This window comes from Lissotriton helveticus, chromosome 5_1 (genome assembly GCF_964261635.1).
Source record: "Lissotriton helveticus chromosome 5_1, aLisHel1.1, whole genome shotgun sequence".
Classification (NCBI taxonomy): domain Eukaryota; kingdom Metazoa; phylum Chordata; class Amphibia; order Caudata; family Salamandridae; genus Lissotriton; species Lissotriton helveticus.
The window spans coordinates 2105577795-2105600186 of record NC_136065.1 but is presented as its reverse complement, the minus strand read 5'-3'; the positions used below and the strand labels follow the sequence as shown (position 1 = coordinate 2105600186).

At 47.0% G+C, this 22392-nt stretch overlaps 1 protein-coding gene across 1 annotated transcript in view; it reads right to left on the bottom strand.

Moving 5' to 3' along the window:
• The window catches only part of SURF6 (surfeit 6), a 90058-nt gene that overhangs the window by 17417 nt on the left and 50249 nt on the right, over positions 1–22392 (bottom strand). The window contains exons 3-4 of the mRNA XM_078646141.1: positions 9407–9568; positions 840–925 (exon numbers count right to left, since the gene is read on the bottom strand). Coding sequence (XP_078502267.1) covers positions 840–925; positions 9407–9568 — 248 coding nt within the window. The remainder of the gene's footprint in view (positions 1–839; positions 926–9406; positions 9569–22392) is intronic.

Below are 22392 nucleotides of genomic sequence, written 5' to 3'. Positions count from 1 at the left end.
CTTTCTGTTCCTCACCACAGAGTCTAGTGCAAAGGTTTTCAAACTGTGGGACGCGGCCCTCTGGGTGTCGGTAGCTATATTCCCATGAGGCACAAATGCCTCAGGAAACACTTGTAAATAAAGATGGCCTGGAGGCACGACCGTGTTTATTGGTCACGTTTCCAGGCTGCCGTCATTTACAGTGTTTTAGGTGCACTTAGAATAATGTGAACTGAGATCCTGAGTGCTGTAGGGCAGGGGATCATTCAGCGCCGGACTGGAGAACCAAATGCAACACAGCTCAACCCGGTGCCGCGCCCTTCCTTTCTTGGCTATCTCTTCGTTCTCGGTTTCCATCGCTTTTTTTCTAAAAAAACAAAGTAAAACAGTGTAGAACGAACAGACTGGACAGAAAAGGTGAAAGGAAGTATACGAGAAGTCTGCAGGCCGGTGTTTAACAATTCTGATGGGGAGCGAATTGTAATGGCATGGCATGCTACTGTAGGCCAGTTGGCAGGGTGTAAGGAAAAGGAGTCCATACAAGATGAATGCTGTGTTCAACCAATATCGATAAATGCCAGTTACCTCGAAACGGGGTTGAGGAGTCCATATTTGACGAGAGTTGGAGTCTCCATTTCTATAGGTTGTGAATCTTTGTGCGCCCCTAGTTTGAAATCCAAAGTAAATTTCCCTGGCAGGCTCCGGACCTGTGTCACATGTTCTCATTGGCTATGCTCACATGCAGTTGAAACCTATGTTCCATCAAAGCCTTCAACCCACAACTGGACATGTGTGGCCTTTCATCTTGCGGCAATTACATTTTCAGCAACACATGAAAATAAATCATAGGAAACGCATACCTGTCCCCGTGCTTCCTCTATTCTCTCATGCAACCTCTTGCGGAGGATGTCGACAGCAAAAAATGAGCTGGTGTCCATCCTTCTGCCTGGAAGACAAGACAAAAGTGGCATGCTACCATTAAGTATTTCAGGATCACAAGGTTTTTGTGGATTGAAAATGCCCCTGCAAGTCCCTAGTAAATGACACCCCTGGTACCTAGGGCATGGGCACAAGAGAAGGTCCCTCAGAGTTGCAGCATGTATTGTGCCACCCTAAAGGACCCCTCACCACACTTGTGCAGACTGCCATTGCAGGCTGCATGACATGGTGCAGACAAAGGTGAAGGCACAACATGGCACACCTCCTGTGTGCCATGCCTGCAGACACTGCATGCCATACATGCAAGTTAGCCCTAAGGTACGGTGCATTATATTACATTCACTAATAGCATTGCCATCAGGGTGGGGCCAGGAATGTTTCTCAGTTCATCTTTAAAAACTCACTTTTAATAAATATTTTACTAAAGTATGAGGTGGTAGTGCACTGTCATTTACAGAAAACTATCTAGTGTATGAACAATAATTTGTAGGAATTGGGTTTCTGCAAACATATTTATCATTTGCACAGCACCAAGTAAAATGTTCTGAATTGTATTCATCCTATTAAAAAAAATGTTATCCATCACACAGAATTACGAAACAAGGACTTCACTAATTACTGCAATGTTTGTACAGTTTACTTTTTAGCTATTTAAATGTGTGTTAGAATAAAACATGACATCCTACAGCCGGTTCACTGAAGTTGTGGACAGGTCAATTGTTGGTTCTTCAAGATCCTTTCCAGATTTTTTTTGTTTCAGTTCCCATTCGTGTGAGGTGCTTTCTAGTCTGCTTAATCTGTCCGCCTCTGTGTTCTCCTTCCCCGACAGGTCAATTGTTTGTAGATTGATTTTCCTTTGGATTGCCAAGCTCCATAGCTCCTGTGATAGTTTGCTCAGTGAAATTGGCTCAGTGCCCTGATTGTTCAGGTGAAACGTTGTTGTGTTTCCTGTTTGTATTAAGACAATATTCCCCGTTATGAATGTCTGAAAAGCTTTCAGAGTTTTATAGCATCTGATTCATTCCATTATCCTCTTACTTTCAGGTTGCTCATGTGTGCTCCATTTCAGGTTGCTCTTCTGTGCCCCCACCCCGTGTGGGATGCATCGGTTGTGATGGTTACCGTTGGAGTTGGGTTTTTTAACAGGTTCTCCAATGTTATACTCTTCGATATCCACCATTGTATCTCCTTTTGTATTTTTGTTGTTGCAACTAGTAGATCCTCCCAACTCCTGTTGGCTTGTGACCACTTGTTGTATAACTATGCCTGGAACGGATGCATATACAGTCTTGCATGGGTTATGATGCATGATGCCATATGCCCATGAACTTCACGACTGTCCTCACATTCAGAGACTGCCCCTTCAGGCATCTTTGAGCTTGATCTATTATAGCTTTCTATAGCTTTCACTCTCTTTTGAGTGGAGTACGCTCATGCTGTTTTGGATTCCATTGTTTTCCCTAAGAAAATCTTCTCTTGTTCCGGCTACAGAGACGATTTTTTGTGGTTATGGAAAAACCTAGACGTTCCAGGATTATAATTACTGTTTGAATGTCCCTTTGACATTATTGTTTTGTTTTTTCCTTCACCAGCCAATCGTCTAAGTACTGGTAAACCTGTATTCCCTTTCTTCTTAGGAATGCTGCGACCGCTGAGAGGCATTTGGTGACAACCCTTGGTGCTGATTTTATGCTGTAGGGTAAAACTTTGAATTGGTAATGCACTTCCCCCAGTATGAATTGTAGGTACTTTTTATGTGCTTGGTTCAGAGGTATAAGTAGATAAGTGTCCTTTAGATACAATGTTGCCATTTAGTCCCATTTTTGTAGGAGAGGAAATACTCCTTGGAGTGTTGTCATTTTGAAATGTGTGCAGCTGAATGTTTATGAATCTGAGGTCCAGTATGGTCTTAGGGTAAGATCTTGCTTAGGAAACTTGCAGTATGGTGAATCATTTCCTTTGTTCTTTTCCTTTATTGGTACCTTTTCTATTGCTTTTGTAGAAGTTCTGTGACTGAGTTCTAGGATTTCCACCTTTTGATATCTCTTGTTTTGGTGGGATCGGTGGTGATATTTTGATTCATTCGATGCAGTACCTATGACGAATCACATTTAAAATCCAAGTGTCCTTGGTGATTTCTGCCCACTGTTGTGGGAAGTTCGCTATTCTGCCTCACACAGTTGTTTTGTGGGGGCATCTTTCATTTGTTGAGTCACTTACTGGTATTTCCTCCACCTCTAGAGGTTTGACCTCTTCCCCGACCTCTTCCTCTTGATCCAAAGTACTGTCTTAGAGGGTGTAGCCACTGCTATGTGGTCTGTTGTGCAGTTTGTTGTGAGCGGTTTTGTACTTGGTTCTGTTGTTGTTGACCCGATGTAAAGGCCGGGTCCCCTTCCTGTAGGTCTTCTGAGTGTGCATTCACGTCTCCTGAATGCACCTCTGTATTGTAAGTCTCCCTTCACTTTAGCCATCTCGTCATTCTTTTTAATCTGTGGTAAGGACTCATCCACCGCCTACCCAAAGAGTGCCTCTCCTGTTAAGGGTTTTGTTGATACTGGAGGCTTCTACTTTTTGTTTGGAGCCAGATATTCTAAGGCAAGCATGTCGTCTTCATATTGTGCCTGTGTACATTTGGCAGCGGCATATAGTGCTGATTTTAGGCAAGTGTTGGTAATGTTCTTTCCTTCTTGGATTATTGCCTTGGCTCTCTTCCTGCACTCCTCAGTAAGCTTCTGCATTTGAGATCCAATTTCGTCCCATTGTTTTTTTAACTTGTTGTACAAGATGACAACTTACAAACAATTTCGCACATCTATTTGCTAAAAGTGACTCGACACACTGAAAAATACCAAGACTGATGCTGTATGAAGGAATCTAAATGTCAAAACACACTACTTATGAGCTGTTGGGGGAAAAACACCACTAATTTTGGGGGACCGACACTTATTTGTCGTTATAAGACATTTACCAAGAGCAAGACCGGAGCAACTTGCAAATGGGAAAGGAGGTTATGCAGGTGTGTACACACTCAAGCACACACACATGCAGGTTTACCTACGTGCTCATTCAAGCATGAGCAAGAAGCATCAAACAAAACAAATACATGCCAGAAAATTTGTAAAACAGACAAATGCAGAAAGAAAGTCACCCCAATACAAATGTAAGACCAGAAAGATATACGAAGTAGGGGGAACCCAGGCCATATACTCCTGGAGGGGGGTACCCATACTAAATAATATGCATGAGTGTATACCAACACAACCGCATGAGGCACACATATGCAGATAGGCATGCACAAACTAACATAAACATACACAAGTAAACTCATCCACAAACATTTCAAAAGGTATACAACATGGTCACCTAAAATTAATCAATGTATATGTGCTATTAACTATATGTAGTAAGGCACACAAAAACGTACCAAAGAATATTCAGAAAGACACACACTAGAATGTATGGACACCTGCTCACACAAACATTTGTAGAAAGGTAGGCACATGTAATAATGACGCATATGCAAGAAGGTACACATACACACTTTTGCTCACACACACCATAGCTAGGGAGGTTTAGAGAGACAGATCCTACCAAAAACACACACAGGTGTACAGACAAAGATGCAAGGCGCGCTGAGATTTCCAAAAACACAGCCGCTTATTAACACACGCTGCTGGACTGCTCTTCTCGGAAATGGCAGCAGAGGGGCATTCTGAGAATACAAGTCTGAAGAGCACATGGAGGAGGAGAGAGCAGATGGCGGGAGGGAGTGAGACCGCGACTCTCACTTGCAGACCCACAGAACCTGCTGCAATTGTGAAGGCACAAAATAAAAGCTACCAGGCGGACTTAGGCTCTTCTTGCTGTGGTTGACCCTGGGAGGGGGGTATAACAGGGTAGGTAGGGCTTTGGTGGTTCACAGGGGAAAGAGAACACATCTACGAATGGGGAAAGGGGTAAGAGAAAGAGGTTATATAATATGAACATGAGTGCAGAATTTTTTTAATCCACCTGACTTTGTACCACGTTGTTTGAGTAATTTTCCATGCATGGCATGTACATGCATGACGTACATTCTTTTTTTTTCTCTCCATGTCCTTGGAAAAGTACTGAGTGGCTGTTAGAATAATTACACTTTGTTAATCATTTGTGCTTCTCGGAGATGGAAAGTCAAACTGATCTTTTTCCATTCAATTTGCAATTAAGCAAAGGCATGTGATCACTTATCTTGAAAATGTAGTGTGGTTAGCTATTCTTTTTGTAAGTATAACTGGAAGGAATTGTCCAATGGATTAGGGGGAGGGAAGTGAAGGGGTGTAGGCAGACTTGTTTGAAATATAGTATACCTGTATGAAAGGAGAATTCTGTGTGGTTGTTCATTACCTACACGGAATAGCTTTTTCCTTGTTGGTCTTGCATCTGCTCAAGCTTGAATAAACCAAATGTTGTACCTCCGACTCCCGTATTCCTTTTGATTAAAAGTGGACAAGAGGTGTGTTTTCTAAGATAGGGTATGAGGGACTAAATAACAAGGGAAGTGAAGACTTCCTGAGGGAAACAAAAAGAGGCAAAACTATGCATTCCTGCTCAAATACAAAGCACACCGGAGAGAAGTGAGCTGCAGCCTCTCCGTGTTAATACAAGAAAGAGACATACAATAAACAGTGTGGAAAGCCTACGAGGAAACTTTTGCAATACTTGTCTGGCTGGTAGTGCCAATAAAGTGTGTATGCATTGATATGTATTAGAAAATAAAGTGACGGCGGAGTTACTGTAGGAACTAAGCATAAATACCCCAGTGTCTGCACAGGCAGAGACCCCCCGTTCCCCACTGATGAGATACACAAAAGCTGCGATTGTCCTGGGCATGCTGAAAGAAAGCTCTGCTCAGGACAGGGAGTCTGTGCTGTTTTGCCAGCCGGCTTTGCAGTACAGCAATGTTGGGGAAACCTAAGTGCACATGTGTGTTTGGACGGCCTGAGAAGGCCGGTCAAACACACATGCGCCCTTAGAAGTGCATGTAGCACTCCTTCTCCTTCCATGCCCCGGCCCCAAACCTACCTACAGCGCTGGCTCAGAGCCGATAATTGAAAAATAAAACAATGATAGAACATCGTTTTATTTTTCACCAGTTGGTTCTGAGCCAATGTGGCGACGTTCCTCCGCTAGGAGCCAACCCCAACACCTTGCTGAGGCTCTTAGAGTGAAACCACAAATCGCACCTGACCCTTGTAGCACCAGGTGAAACTCTTAGTTTGCTGCTGTCCACTACCACTGCAAGCATTTCTTGCATCGGAGAAGGAACTCCGCAAGTTCTTCCACTGATTCCCATGAAACTGTGCAAAAGATTCAAAACAGTAACAGAAAGAAGTGCATTGAAGTTCAGTTGGACATTGTGGAAAAGAAATGCAAACACATTTTAAGTCTGATAGAAATTTTCCAGAGTCAGATACCACCGACAACGAAGGTGTATGATTATCTGGAGACACTCCATATGTACTTCACATAATTCAGTACTCACTCTGGCGTTTCTGCCACCATTCCATGATAATGGCCTTGAAAAGGTGGACAAGTACACATGTGATGGCGAACCAGGGATATAATTCTTAAGGCTAATTTGCCAGTTCAATCCTGCACAACTTTGCATTCTATCCCAGGACAAGAGTAGGTATTTGGTCCATTACTGGTTTAAGTGAGGTTTCTGTTCATAACTACGCCTCTACTCTAAGCATTTAGACCTATAAGAAGTTCAGGCATCCGTTTCATGGGTGATTGTCACTGATCTGTTTTGGCGTGGGATGGCTGATCGCATGTCACAGGTGGCAGCTGTGTAGAAGGACTGTGTGACTAGCTCTGTAAATTTTGAAAGGAGCAACAGACCTCGCTCACTCACTGAGCAATCCAACCGTGCATTTGTGTTTTTGAAATACAGTCAGATGTAGGATGTTGGTCTAGGTTTCAGCTGCACAGAAGTGTTTGAGAAAAACACCCAAGATGAAGAACTGGCGGTACAAAGACTTTGAATAATGTCTTGGCATAGATATTCATATTCTGGTAGACCGTACAAAAATAATTTCCCTGTGTTTGGGGTTAATCATATGATAAATAAAAGAACTGCAGCAAAATAAATTGTAGCAAAATTTCCATTTTTGTGCTGTTAAATTCCTGTTTTATTGCCACTAAATTTGCTAATCTATGCCACAATATCCTGGGGAAGAAGGAAGGCGGGATTGTCCAGTAGCAGGTCCATTCTTTTAATATTTTAACTAGTTACCACGGAAATCACTAGATGGCGGCCTTTATATCAGTCTTTGGGGACTCCTGGCTTTGAGATCTCTTTGAGGTCTTAATTATAGCTGAAGAAGTGATGAGTTTGTCTGTGGTGCAGGACGGAGTTAACCAGTTGATGGCCAAAGACAGAATTTCAAAAGTTAATACAACTTTGAAAAATGAAAGCAAAAATGAGGATGTCTGTTGGGAAGATATTCTAAACCACACAGGTCATCCTTACTGCTGCGGCCTTGAAAGCAACTTCTTTAGAATTCAGAGCATTCATTCCCTTTATCCAGTGGTATTGGGCCACAGCCGTTTCTTGGTTTTAGGAACAACCAAGGTCTACACTTTGAATTTCCCGAGAGATAAGAATCACTGACATAGGCTGCCTCTTTGTATCCCTGATCAGCAACCAAACGCAGAGAAGCACTCTCTTAACATTTAGAAACACATAGCTAACTAAAAGGGGTTTGAGGCACACATGTTCTTTATTGTTCAATTTGACATTTTGTATTTAAATATCCAATTCTTTATTTTATGGGCAAGGGGTTGATTAAATCAGGAAATGTAGCACTTAGTTTTATTCTCTATCATCATTTGATGGTCATAATTACATGGGAACAACTTGTATTCTAGAAGATCTGCAGATACCGAAATTACCCTAGACAGATGAAAGGGAGCCCAGTGTGCCAAGACAAAACTCAACACAATCAGCAGGCACATGTGAAACCAAATTAGGCAACTACAGGGAGCAAATATGCTTTAGTGGCAAAGGTGGTGTTCTTGGGATCTAGAAATCTGGGATCAAACATGGGTGTTGGGAATTGACAAAGTACTCTGATTCTGGGCAAATCACATTCGCTTCCCTGCATGTAACCCTTGATACTAGGTACAACACGTTTTGTAGAAGTACCTTGTTTTCAAATAAATGCGTTTCAAATAAATCGAAAAAGAAAAACGTATTTCTAGATATATTAGTTCTACAGTACGCATGATTATGACAATTCAACATTTCCTATTAAATTACATAAACACAGCATGATACTCTGGCGTGGATACTTGCCAAATGTTACAGGTGACATGGTGAAGTAATGCATAAAAAGCTCAACAATTTCGTACCAGAAACTACTAGCTTAGCTCAGGTCCTTCTTGCTGGGTGATTTAACACTAACTGGAGGCAAATCGTCCAGTTCCCCGGCCAACAGCTGCGCATCAGCACAGCAGCAGTTGTCTAGGACGAGATGTATTAAAGTGACAAGAGGCAAAACAGCACAGTGTTATTCACCATCGTGATACTGGATCTGGTCTAGGACTGTAATGTCACAGGGTGGTCTGGCATTCCTTGCCATATGTTAGGAATATACAGATGTAATGACACTGTGTTGGGGGCATGGCAAGTAGCTACAGGGAAAAATGGTGAAACCCATACTACATTGTTGGTGTATTATTAGAGTTCCCTGTTAATGTTTTTATTTGGTTTGGAAATATGATGTTGCTACTTCGCCGCAATTGTATTGTGCTCAATAGTAGATCATGATTAAGGCTCCCTGTTTTCCCTTTTTACTGATTTTTAAAGATAAATGCAGACAGAAAACATTCATTTTATGGTCTGTATTTATTTTTAAATGTGGATAAAACGTAAATTGGATTGCTTTTTCGGTTATTCTAAATACTGTCTGCCATGACTGCCAGGCCAATAGCTGTGTGGATTGATAGATAAGGGGGTTAAAAACAGAAGGAAATTTTAGTAAAGATGCTTTACCAGCAGTAGATATGCACACGGTTGATACTGAAATTTGCATATTTTCATATAAGTACACTGATTTCTCTCCAGCGGGTGTTCACAGCACTAAAACCTGGCAGACATTCAAGCACAAGTGCATATTTATCGGTTAAATAAATGTGGAAATATACTAATTTCAGCTTAATTTTTCCACAAAACCCAAAATAAATACAGATAAATACAAATAAAATTAACAAAAAATAAATATGGATAAATACAGACGGAAATGGCAAAAAAATAAATACCATAAAACTGGGAGCCCTAATCATGATAAATGTTAATAAAGAAATTTTAACATAAAAGCATACTACAAGCGCAATGTGACCTGTGGTTATTTTTGGAAGGCTCTTTCGCTTCTCTTTATAGGTGCCTTATGAGGTTTAAAGCCCAATGCCATGCACAGAGGATACAGCCCTGCAAGGGTTTACTCACCTGTGACATCTGGTAGCATCTTGCTCTGCCCTTCTGCTGTACTCTGCCTGGCAACTTTAAAGGCTGGCTGAATGCTTGCCAACCGGTTGCTCCCAGCTCTCTTCCGAGGCTTCTTTTTTTTCTTGGCTTTTAGCGGTTCATCAGGCCCTCTGGTTTTAAAACCTGCAACATTGAACAATGAAAGGAGTTCAAAACCCACGATCAGTACCGTAAGCTTCCGCCACTGAAGTACAGATAAACAACTAAGAGAGTCAATAACGTTTCATAAAATCTTCGTGGGAACATTAATAACAAGACTCCTAGTGTGATCTGTGTCCAACTTTTTTGTTGTTGTTGAAATCACTGAATCAAGAGAATCAAGCCAATCAAATTCTGATCTAAAATTTGGCAAACTGGACTTCATTTAATTTCAAGTGATGTCTTTTCAAGATCAACGATTTTAATTAGAAGTATTTCTCGCTATTGCATTACCAGACTTCAAGGAGTAGTGCAATAAATTACTATCACATTTAAAACAAGCATTTACAATGCAATAGGTCTCCCAGTATTAAAGTTTGAGCTATTGGCATTGTATATTACAATGTGTTACATTAATTTGTTATCAAACTCTGAATTGTTGTATAAAGATGATTTGTGTCACGTGACTTCCCTACCATCTCCTGCATGGCCTGCTGCCTGCAATGTCGTAATGCAAGAGGATGTTCCTGAAAGAACTTTACAATCTACTTCAGGATCCCACAGTGGCCCGCACACACCGTCTCACACTGCATCATGATGACTGACTCGCCACTTTATTTATTCATGTGTTTTTGAGCGCGGACTTTACCCGAAGGCGAGCGCTTCACAATAGGAACAAAACCGATACATGATGATGAGCCGAGCGTTACATCTTAATTACGTTTTTGAAGTTTTACGTTTTTTAACTTTAACAGAGGAGAACGGACTCACCTGACCTGAGAGGGCTGGGGTCGCAAGGCGAGCTGGAGCGGATGAGGGCAGCTGAGGGGGGGAGGGGAGGCAGCTGAGAGGGGGGGGGCAGCGCAAGCCTCAAGGCTAGCCAGGTAGGGGGCGGACAATTTAAATGATTGCATGCAATTTGCAAATAAAGGCCCCGCCGGTGATGAGTCCTGAGTGACCTGAGAGCTTGGCTTTGTCTTCTCTTCTCTGCTGCGCGGCGCACGCCCCTGATGTCACACGCGCTTGAGCTAATTGCGCAATGCGCATGTGTTGTCCCTGCCAGCTGGTCGTGTGCGCGTGAGGAAAACTACCGTGGGGCGGGACTTCCGTTTCCTGCTGGAAGCCGCGCCCACGGAGTGCCTGCCCAGGAGAGGAGCGGTGGCGGCTGAAGTCCGGAGTGGTGGTAAGTGGGGGCGGGGGGGCGCTCGGTGCACTTGTGAGTGTGTGTGTGCACGCGTGTGTGTATGCGACAGCGGGGGTAGGTTCTCTGTATGTGTGGGTGCGTGCGTGCATGGGCGCTTGTGTGTGTGTGTGTGTGTGTGTCTGTGTATGCGTCTGTGTATGCGCATGCGTGTTTGGTGAAAGAGCTTCCCGGGAGACAGCAGCTGAGCGCGTTCGCGAGCGCGTGCCCCGCTCAAATCGCCTCCTTGAGGAGGCAATGCGCGCGGCCAGTACTGTCTCCTGGGGAGCACAGTCAGTGACAAAAGATCTCCTGGCGGACACAGCGCTGACGCGCTGTTAAACGCCAGGAGACCTAAAAAGAAAAGAAGGGGGGTTAGCGTGGAGCCTTCGATAAACAAAAGTGCTTTGTGATGGTGCAGCGAAGTAGTGAACGCTGTTTCAATTCCGCCCTTGTCAATGCACGTGCACAGTTGCAAAGAACACACTTCCGGCGTTTTCAAAGAAGCAAGAGCCCAACAATGTCTGTGCTGGTAAATGTCCATGACGTGGCGCTGTCACACTATAACACAGCTGGCACTGTCCTGTGACATGTGTCACACCTCTACTCCATCCTGCTTTAAGCCGAAACATTCTATATATGCTTGTAATTGTAGGAGCGTGAAATAAAACTGCAAGCCCCAGAAACCAATGCGCTGTTGGAACAAAATGAAAGAATGGGTGGAAATGTCACACGCGACGTAGGACCCCTTGGTAGCTATTCACTGTAAGTGCAGTCTGTGTGCATTGATGTCAGTAACAGGCACACACTGTTGTTGTAAGGCCGCACGCCATTTGCAGATCAGTATAAGGGAGGGGTGTTTACTTTAGAACAGAGTGTGTCTGTGAACTGTATAAGGCTACAGCTTAATACAACTCAATCCTTACAGTTACTATTAAACGTCAACAGAAGTCCGAGCCAGCATAACCCAGAGCCCCGGGCACCCATATCGGGTTACAATGCAGATGCATTTATTGTGCAAGATTACTTTGTGCTGTGCCTGATGCAGTACGTGACGTCAGTGCAAACAAACTGCAATCGGGAGGTATCGCAGAATCCTTGTCCCGTTAATATTAATCAGACAGGGATGGGGTTTGCAAATTATTCTGAAAGGCTGTGAATGGAGGCCGAAGACGGCAAACCCCCCTCCCCTTCATACCCCCCACCCCCATTCTCAGCATGATAGAGAGCTGCCCCCGCCCCTCAGCCTGGCAGAAGCTGCAATGTTAAAAACACACACACTCACAAACACCCCTTCCCCAATTGAAAGGACGTCCCATCGGGGAAGCACGCAGCTCTACGGATCCCGGCAAAGTGAAAGCTGTAACCTAAGGTACAAAATAATGACATTACGACATAAAACAGTCATTCATTCTTTTTCAATTGTCCACGATACCGCAGGAAAAGGAATTCTCCAGTTTACAATTTTTGACCTTAAGTGCACGTATGCAATTGAACTGTTGTTTGGGGCTCTGGCCACCTGTTTCTTTCTGTAATGCCAACATCCCCCTCCTCTCACCCAGCCCCCTGCAGTGTTTTGGTTTGCTAACCCCTTGCTGGCAGGGGAGGAGGAGGGCAGTGATTTGTGAGCTGGTAGCCATAAATACCCCGTGGGGGGTTAATGGGTTGCCACATGTTAAAGTTTATGGCATCTTTTAGGGTAACATTTCTTAACACCTCTCTGCTACACGTCTCTACGCACCCCAGGTCCCCACACAAGTTTCTGTGATCTGCCCCAGAGCTGATCTTTCCATGCCCACTGGAATGCAACGGCACTTTCAGCTCTAGGGCAGATGTCAACGGCACTTGTTGCTGCCCTTTGGAAACACGGAGTTGCCATAAAAACAGCTGATACCATTTCGATAATGCTCCCCGTGTCCTATGACACTTCTTCAGGCTTTCATGCATACCTAAGCATGCTGGGGCTTGTAGTTTTTTTTGGGACACAATTTGAAGACTGCCCTACAAAGCTGTTGACTTAAAACCCAAGACAGGCTGAAGGCGTCACTCCGGACACAGGGCCACCTCGTAGTTATCCTTCTAGGATTTCTCAAGGGACACTCGCTTCACTAGCATCAATAGCCCGCCATTTGGATTTGGACAATACCTTAATTTCGAAGGGGTAATTAAACCATCGATTGTGAGATAACAGACCCAGTTAGACTGCCGCAGATGATCTGACCAGTTAGAATTATTCGAGGAAGGGTTAATTCATTAAACTTGACTTCAAGACATTATTCGTCATCATGTGGCCCAAAAATAACAGTAGGGATTGTTGAAATGACAGGGGGTCACGTTGACACAAGAAAGCACAACAAACCCAGCTCTTCCCTCAAAGAGCGCGCGCCGCAGTCAGTCACCAAGCTCCCCCCACCTCCCTTTGCTATTCCAGTCACAGGCCTTACGGTAGCAGGGGCCGCAAATATCCCAGGCCCTTCCCGCACGCCACGAGGCTTTATTCCACGCACCTAAAAATAAACCATACCTAGGCCCAGAGAAGCCGAACTGCCATTTTCCGAGCTGGCGCGAGCGTGTGCACGTGAGGAAAACTACCGTGGGGCGGGACTTCCGTTTCCTGCTGGAAGCCGCGCCCACGGAGTGCCTGCCCAGGAGAGGAGCGGTGGCGGCTGAAGTCCGGAGTGGCGGTAAGTGGGGACGGGGGGGCGCTCGGTGCACTTGTGAGTGTGTGTGTGTGCACGCGTGTGTGTATGCGACAGCGGGGGTAGGTTCTCTGTATGTGTGGGTGCGTGCGTGCATGGGCGCTTGTGTGTGTGTGTGTGTCTGTGTATGCGTCTGTGTATGCGCATGCGTGTTTGGTGAAAGAGCTTCCCGGGAGACAGCAGCTGAGCGCGTTCGCGAGCGCGTGCCCCGCTCAAATCGCCTCCTTGAGGAGGCAATGCGCGCGGCCAGTACTGTCTCCTGGGGAGCACAGTCAGTGACAAAAGATCTCCTGGCGGACACAGCGCTGACGCGCTGTTAAACGCCAGGAGACCTAAAAAAGCAAGTACATATTATTCACGGTGAGAACACATTTAATTTGATTGTAAGAAATTGGGGAGTAGTCCTAGAGAAAGCAATGGAAATGCAAGATTTAAAAAAAACTTTACGTTTTATTTTTTCACTTTATGCATGAAAAAAAAATCCAGTACACACCTTGATATTCATGGTCATCACAAAGGGACAAGACAAATACAAATTCAAAAAGGATACTACAAACGAGTTAGTGGATATGATTTACTGTTCAGCGTAAACAATTCTCAACCAAACAACCAACCCTGGTGTGGGGGGTGGGGGGGGGAGGCTTTATAGATCTCAATACAAAGTTACTAGGTATAAGGCCCACCAAACACTATGAATTACCTATGGAATCCTAGTTAGAATGGATTGGCACCAGCCCAATTGGAGGGGGTGGGGGGCAGGGGGTGGGGTGCTTATTCACGATAATAATGAGAGGGACAAGGGAAAGATGTGTCAAGAAAGGATAGCAATTGATTCTACGGGCCTATCATCATTAGGAATGAGGAGCTTATGTTCCTGTACAAGTATGTCCCAAAGGTCAACAATCAGGAAACATCTAAGGCTCCATTACTCTTCCCTGCACAAGGAAGTTCTCAGTGTGAGAGACTAGCTCACCATATACTATTCCACAAAGGGGTATAGTGATTTCAATGGGTCTCAGAGGTTGTAAAGAGACTAAGTACATAATGCTCCATTTTGTGGTACTGTGGACGAGCAGTTAGGCTTATCAGAGGGCTGTGTTAACCCGTTTCATGCTGCCGCGATTTCGCGGCAGTGCGGCACTTCCGCAAAACGGGCGGGGCCGCGTCGGCCATTGGCCGACGGCAGTACTGGGGAGGTAGTGGTGCATGGAAGGGGTTAATGCATCTGTTATACACACTGGCAATAAATCAATCGATCAATCATAACATTTGTAGAGCGCATTACTTACCCGCGAGAGGGGTGGGGAGTGCTGCTACTGCTCGAAAAGCCAGGTCTTGAGGAGTTTTCTGAATGTCAGCAGGTCTTGGGTCTGCCGTAGGTGGGTGGGGATGATGTTCCAGGTCTTGGCAGCGAGGTGGGCGAAAGACTTGCCACCGGAGGTCGCTCTTCAGATGCGGGGGACAGTGGTGGAGCGGAGCTGGCGGGTGGGGGTGTAAAAGCTGAGTCGGCTGTTGAGGTATGCTGGTCCGGTGTTGTGGAGCGCCTTGTGTGCATGGGTAAGGAGCTTGAAGAATGAATAAATGGTTGGAGGTATTGCACTCTGTCGTTAAATTAAACCACTTGATCGGTATGTGAGGAGCTTGAAGGTCATCCTCTTGTTGACGGAGAGCCAGTGTAGGTCTCTCAGGTGGGGTGTTATGTAGCTGCGGTGAGGGAAGTCGAGGATCAGGCGTGCAGAGGCATTCTGGATGCGTTGCAGCCTTCTCAGGAGTTTGGCCGAAGCTCCTGCGTAAAGGGTATTTCCGTAGTCCAGCCAACTGCTGATGAGGGCCTGGGTGACCGTTCTTCTCGTTTCGGTGGGGATCCACTTGTAGATCCTGAGGAGCATTCGGAGGGTGTTGAAGCAGGAGGAAGAGACGGCGTTGACCTGCTTAGTCATGGAGAGGATGACCCCTAGGTTGCGTGCGTGGTCGGTGGGTGTTGGGGCTGTTCTCAGTGCGATCGGCCTCCAGGAGTCATCCCAGGCCGAGGGGGTGGATCCGAGGAAGAGGACCTCCGTCTTGTCTGAGTTCAGCTTCAGTCGGCTGTTTCTCATCCATTCGGCGACAGCCTTCATTCCTTCGTGGAGGTTGGTTTTGGCAGTGTTGGGGTCTTTGGTGAGGGAGAGGATCAGCTAGTTGTCATCGGCGTAGGAGATGATGTTGAGGTCGTGCAGTCAGGCGACGTGGACGAGAGGTTCCATGTAGAGGTTAAACAGCGTTGGGCTGAGGGATGAGCCCCGGGGTACGCTGCAGATGATCTCGGTGACTTCGGAGCGGGGGGGGGGGGGGGGGGGGGGAACGGGAGGCGGACGCTCTGTGTTCTGTCGGAGAGGAAGGAGGTGGTCCAGTCCAGGACCTTCTCTTGGATCCCGGCGTCATGGAGGCGTGTTTGAAGTGTGCGGTGTCATACCATGTCGAAGGCGGCTGAAAGGTCCAGGAGGATGAGGGCCGCTGTTTCTCTGTTGTCTAGCAGGGTCCTGATGTCATCAGTGACGGCGATGAGGGCTGTTTTGGTGCTGTGGTTGCTACGGAACCCGGACTGGGCAGTCCCAGGATGCTGTTCTCCTCGAGGTAGCGGGTCAGTTGGTAGCGGGTCAGTTGTTTGTTAACGATCTTCTCGATGACCTTCGTCGGAAACGGGAGCAGGGAGATGGACCGGAAGTTCTTGAGGTCTTTGGGGTCCGCCTTGGGTTTCTTGAGTAGGGCGTTGATCTCGGCGTGCTTCCAGCTCTCCTGGAAGGTTGCGGTCTCGAAGGAAATGTTGAAGACTTCCCGTAGATGGGGTACGATGGTTGTGCTGGCTTTGTTGAAGATGTGATGTGGGCACGGGTCTGACGGAGATCCGGAGTGGATGGTGTTCATGATCTTGATGGTGTCGCCGTTGATGTTGGTCCAGGAGAGCAGGCGGTTGGTGCTGGTGGTGGTCGTGGGGGCGGAGGTCTCAGTGGTTGTCTGGGCGGGTGCGGCGTTGAGGCTGTCGTGGATGTCTGCGATCTTGCGGTGGAAGAAGGTGGCCAGCGAGTCGCACAGGTCTTGCGAGGGTGGGATGTCGTTGGTGTTGGAGCTGGGGTTGGAGAGTTCCTTCACGATGTTGAAGAGCTCTTTGCTGTTGTGTGCGTTGTTGTCTAGGTGGTTTTTGAAGGAGGCTCTTTTGGCGGATCTGATGAGGTGATGGTGTCTGCGGGTGGCGTTCTTGTGGGCTGCGCAGCTGACCGGAGTTCGTTCACAGAGCCAGGTCTTCTCTAGTTTTCGGCAGGTTTGCTTGGAGGCCTGGAGGTCTTTGGTGAACCAGCTGGCTTTCTTGCTGGTGTGACTGTTGGAGGGTTTTTTGAACGGGGCGAGGGTGTTGGCGCATTCGTCGATCCACTGTCTGAGGTTGCGTGCAGCAGTGTCGGGGTCGTGGGGGTGGTGGTTGGGTTCTGGGCGAGGGTGGTGGTTAGCTGGTCTTTGGTGACATTGCTCCAGCATCGCCGAGGCATCTGTTGGGTGCGGTGGTGCGTGGTGGGCTTTTTGAAGGTGAAGTGGATGCAGCGATGGTCGGTCCAGTGGAGTTCGGTGGTGTGGTTGAAGGAAACGAGGGGGCTTGCGGAGAAGATAGGGTCAATCGTGTGGCCGGCGGTGTGGGTGGGTGTTGTGACAAGTTGTCGGAGTCAGAGGTTGGCTAGGTTGTCGATCAGGGTGGTGGAGTTGGTATCGATGTCTTCGAGGTGGAAGTTCAGGTACCCAAGGAGGATGTAGTCCGTGGAGGCGAGGGCGTGTATGCTGATAAAGTCGGCGAAGGAGTCGCTGAACTGTGGTCGGGGTTCGGGGGGTCAGTAGACGAGGGTTACCCTGAGGGTGGTGTTGGGGTCGGTGTGGATCTGGAAGTGCAGGTGTTCGGCGGTGCCGAGGGTGTCGTCGGTGTTGGTCAAGACTCAGAGTTTTCCTGTGGATTATGGCGATTCCTGCTCCTGCTCCTACTCCGTTGGTGCAGTCCCTGAGGGTGATCGTGTAGCCTTCCGGGACGGCTGTGGCAATGTCGGGTGCTGAGGCGGGGTTCAGCCAGGTCTCCGTCAGGAAGGCGACGTCTGGGGAAGTTGAGTCGAGTAGGTCCCAGAGTTCAACGACGTGTTTGCGGGCTGATCGGGTGTTGAGAAGAATGCATCTGAGGTAGTTGGGTTCTTTCCTGGTCGGCGGCTTGGCGGGGCGGATGCTGGTGAACTGCAGTTCCGGCAGCTGAATGCTCCGTGGGTGCACATCGCGCGGCCAGAAAGCAGGTGTGTGATCATCCGGCGTTGAGTGTGTGGAGGGTGCTGGCCCCTTGGCCGTGTTGGGCGTCGTGGCGTCCGCTGAGGTCAGGGGGTCTGGCGCTGGGCGCGGTCCAGGCGCAGACGGGCTTGCCTTAGGTGCGCCCGCTGCGCGGCCTCCTTATGGGGGAGTTGGGAGGGAGGAGTAGCTGGAAGACTGGAGCGGGGTGACGAATGGGAGAGTGGTGCCGGGGCCGCAGGGACACCGCAGCGGGAAAAACTGGCGAGGGACAGCAGGGGGCAGCGGGAGATCTGGGCACAGAGGAAGAAAAAAGTAAGTTAGGCACAGATGTAAGAAAAAAACAAAAGTTATGCACAGAGGAAAGAAAAACGAAGTAAGGCACAGAAGCAAGTCTGGCAGAACAATTGCGAGCACAGGTGGTGATGCAAGGCAGAGATAGGCAGAGCCATGCAGCAGCGTGGGGAGCGACCTGTCTGCGAGCAGGGTCAGAGGTTGCTCCCAATGAATAAATACAAGACCAATTTATAAAAATAGTACTTTGATATATTTATTGACTAAGACCACAAACGCTGATAGAAGCATGTACGTTTTTAAATAAAAATACTTTTCTGTATCAAAAGTGGACACTTGCAATTTTCAGTCTTTGCAATGTTAACCAATTGGAGGAAAAAAATAATGCGATCTTGCAGGTAAGTACACAACTTACAGTCCCTCACTTCAGGGTTGGAGGTCAGCAGAGGGCACGTTTCAGGTAAGCACAAAAACTGCACCACCCACGGCGCAGGGCTGGCCGGGTACGCAAGTCAAATCTGGCCTTAGAACCCAATGTTAACCAATGAAGTCTGGGGGTCCTTGAAGATACGCTGCTTGGAGGTAAGTAAAGTGGCTGCTGGGTTCAAACTTCAGAGATTCAAGCAAGCACAGGGGGGCCACAAGGCAGCACCATATACACACCTCCAGCAGTCCAGGGGCGGCCGGGTGCAGGGTGCAAACATGGTGTTGGGCGCCCAATGTAAGTCAATGAGGTAAATTTGGTTTTGGAAACAGACTGCAGGCGTCGAACCAGAGGCTCAAGGTATAACACCAGCAGCAGCAGAAGTAAGTTGGGATGCTAGAGGTTGCAGGGATACCATTGGTCGAGCTCTCCAAAGCTCAGGGGCTTTAGGTGCAGGGGTGTCCTTTGATGTCAGGTTTCTCTTACCGGAGCCAGTCGTGATTGGGGGAAGCCTTTGGATTTACACTGCAGGCATTGTCGTGGAGTGTAGGAGAGGTCAGCCAACGCTGGACTTGGACTCAGGATTGCTCGGGAACCTTTTCTGGACTGGTGGGCCACCTAGACACAGACCAGAGTTGTTGGGTGCAAAGTGGTCAGGACCCGTGATTCTGGAGAGCACCAGAGTCCTTTGTCTTGGTTTCTTGGAGACAGGTCCGTGGTCCTCAGGAGATCTGGCCTTTTTCGAAGAAAGACAGTCCTCCCATGGTTTTGGAGGTTGCTTGTTGCAGGACAGGCATCGTTTTCTTTGCAGGGATTGAAACTGCATACAGGCCAGGAGGGTTGGGAGCAAGTCCGTTGGTGTCTTCAGTCATCTCTGCATGGCGTCGTCTTCGCTCTTCTTAGGTCAGCAGGAACTGCTTTCAGGGTCTGGAGGGAACCACCAAAATACTAGATTTAGCGCTGTTACAGGGGTGAAGCCAGAAGGGACCAATGGGTTCCTTACCTGGGGTGGCTACACAGACTATTATGTCACCCGCCTGTGGGAGTGGGCATAGCCCTAGATCTGATAGGATAAATCTACCATCTTCAAGATGGCGGTCACTCTCCAACCCCAGTTCCAACACCAATGACATCCCACCTTCACAAGACCTGTGCGACTCCCTGGCCACCTTCTTTCACCGCAAGATCACCGACATCCACGACAGCTTCAACTCGGAGACCCCCGCGACCACTACCCGCACCAGCCGCCTGCCCGCCTGGACAAACGTCAGCGACGAAGACACCATCAAAACCATGAACTCCATCCACTCCGGATCCCCATCCGACCCCTGCCCTCACCACGTCTTCAACCCAGAGGTCCAAAAACATGTCTGGTGGTGGCAGCAGGCGGCCTAAAGCCAGTCAGTTTCCACACCAGGGTTGGTAGGTGTTGTAAATTCATTCTTAGCTCTATATGGCTTCTTGGTCTCTTTAGTCCTTTCTTTGTGTTTCTATCTTCTTACCTAGCTGTGTTCTATCTGGTGTGTTGGGATTCTAGCCCTGGCAGTTGGTCTGGTCAGCTGTGAGGTTTTGTGCTCTGCTGTCTTATCTTATTCTTTGTAACATAATAAATCCAACTTAATATCCTGAAGACGTGTCCTGCTGCCTACTTAATTTATGTATAACATTTTGGCGACATCTGAAGCTGACCAGACCAGAGGCAGACCAAAGGAGAAGACCAGGAAGACCAGCGCAGCACGAGCAAGACCTCACCAAAAATAACCCACCTAACTGCGGCATGTAACAAGAAGAAAAACAGCTCAAAATCTGTGTACGCAAGAAAGCCTGAAGAAAGCAGCCGCATGTTACAAGAAAAATCAACCAAAGAAGTGTGACTAATCAGCCACAATCTAACCCTGTTAAACGCGCGAAATTGATAAGAAAGTAGCTACAAGTATCAGAGAAATCCAGGAGATCTTCGACCTCCTAAGTGTTATACGTTTTCTTCTTCGTGTTTTCCATGCTTCATCTTATTATGTGTTTGAGGTTTTCATATGTGTTTTGTTTGTAAGGGGGGAAGATGTGTTGTAAATTCATTCTTATCTCTATGTGGCTACTTGGTCTCTTTAGTCCTTTCTTTGTGTTTCTATCTTCTTACCTGGCTGTGTTCTATCTGGTGTGTTGGGATTCTAGCCCTGGCAGTTGGTCTGGTCAGCTGTGAGGTTTTGTGCTCTGCTATCTTATCTTATTCTTTGTAACTTAATAAATCCAACTTAATATCCTGAAGACGTGTCCTGCTGCCTACTTAGTTTTCAGGGGACACCTCTGAGTTGCCCTCTGAGCACATGGTTCAATAAATACAGCACTGGCATCAGTGTGGGTTTATTAAGGGGAGTCGCTTGGTACCACACACTCCTGAGTTCAGAGATGCTATCATGGTGCTGGGGAACTTGAGTTGTTGAGTTTCCAACCCATGTACTCTTTATGGCTGCCCTGGCACTTACAATTTCTAAGAATAGACTTAAATATTGCGGGGGCATATCTATTCATGGAGATATGCCCAAACCTGTGGTATAGTGCACTTTGCATTAGGTCTGCAAGACCTGCTAGTGGGGTGACCTACCTATACATTAGGCAGTGCTTGGTGGCATGGCACACAGGCAGAGTGCCATGTCGAATTTGTCGTTTTTCACTGCAACAAGGCATGTTAGCTGCAGGGGGCATGGCCTTGGTGAGGGATCCTTAGGCGACCCTCTTCAGTTCCCTTGCCCTAGGTACCAAGGGTACTATTTACTAGGGACTTACAGGGGACTGAAGTTGCTTATTGTGAAACAGTTTTAGGGAAAACACACTGGTAGTGACTGCCAGGGGTTCCGGCACTAGTAGAAAAAAGAGCCAGGATTATAGGCACCCTAGCTTGTGCCCCTGTTGATAACATAACTATCGGAAATATGATGTGCCCTCTTTACTCTGGAGGTTGGTACACCATATAGAAAGTCTTACCCAAGTTAACATTTGGAGGCCCAGTTCAAGCTTCTCAAGCGCGGCACACATGTACTACCTGCTCAGGGTATCAAACCCTGTTCGGGTCAACGGATATGAACGCTGCCTCAAAAGAAGTGTAAAATATGAAGAAATACAGAAGCAATAATCTAGGATGAGCCCAATATAGTCGATAGGATTCATAACTAGTACCCAAGTAATAAAGTCCTATATTGTGATCAAGGGCTTCTTGTGACATCATAAACCACAGATCAGAGTTCAATTTCACCCACCCCTGCAATGGTCTATCAGAATGTATTAAACATGTTGCAGTTTTTATATTACAGATTCATTTGATGCAGCTATCAAGAAAACTATCTTGTTTTCAAACAGTGAAATAGGCTCATGAGATTCTGGATGATACTGTTTGATTGTAGTAAAAAGAAAAGTAGTGATGTAGTTAAGACTAGAGGACTTAGAGAATACCGTCTGCACAATTTGTCCTTAGAAGTCAGAGATGTTTGAATCTGTAGCTAACAAAGCAGAGTTAACAATGGTATATATGGCAAATAGCTACGTCGGAGGGCAGCCAGACCGTACACCTCCCTATGCAAATAGAGTGGGTAGTGGGACTGCTGCCCTCTTCCATTCAAGCCGTATCTCCAGGGCTTCTCCACTACCACGCTACGACGACTAAAAGCCTTCCACCTTTAGAGATACTTACTCCAAGATACTTCTTCTGTCGGAGGAAGCCAGAGAGGAAATACAGTGGGGGACAGAATGCAGAACAATGTCATACATTCACCCCAGTACAGAGATCTGGGCCTAAATCCATCATCTTTTTGCTCACCATGCCATTCTAGTTTGGACCCCGCCATATGCAAATCAGTCTGGACCCTGTGCCCCATGGGAACAGTCCAGCCCGAACTGCCAGGCCAGGTCCTCCCTGGACTGGAAACAAGGA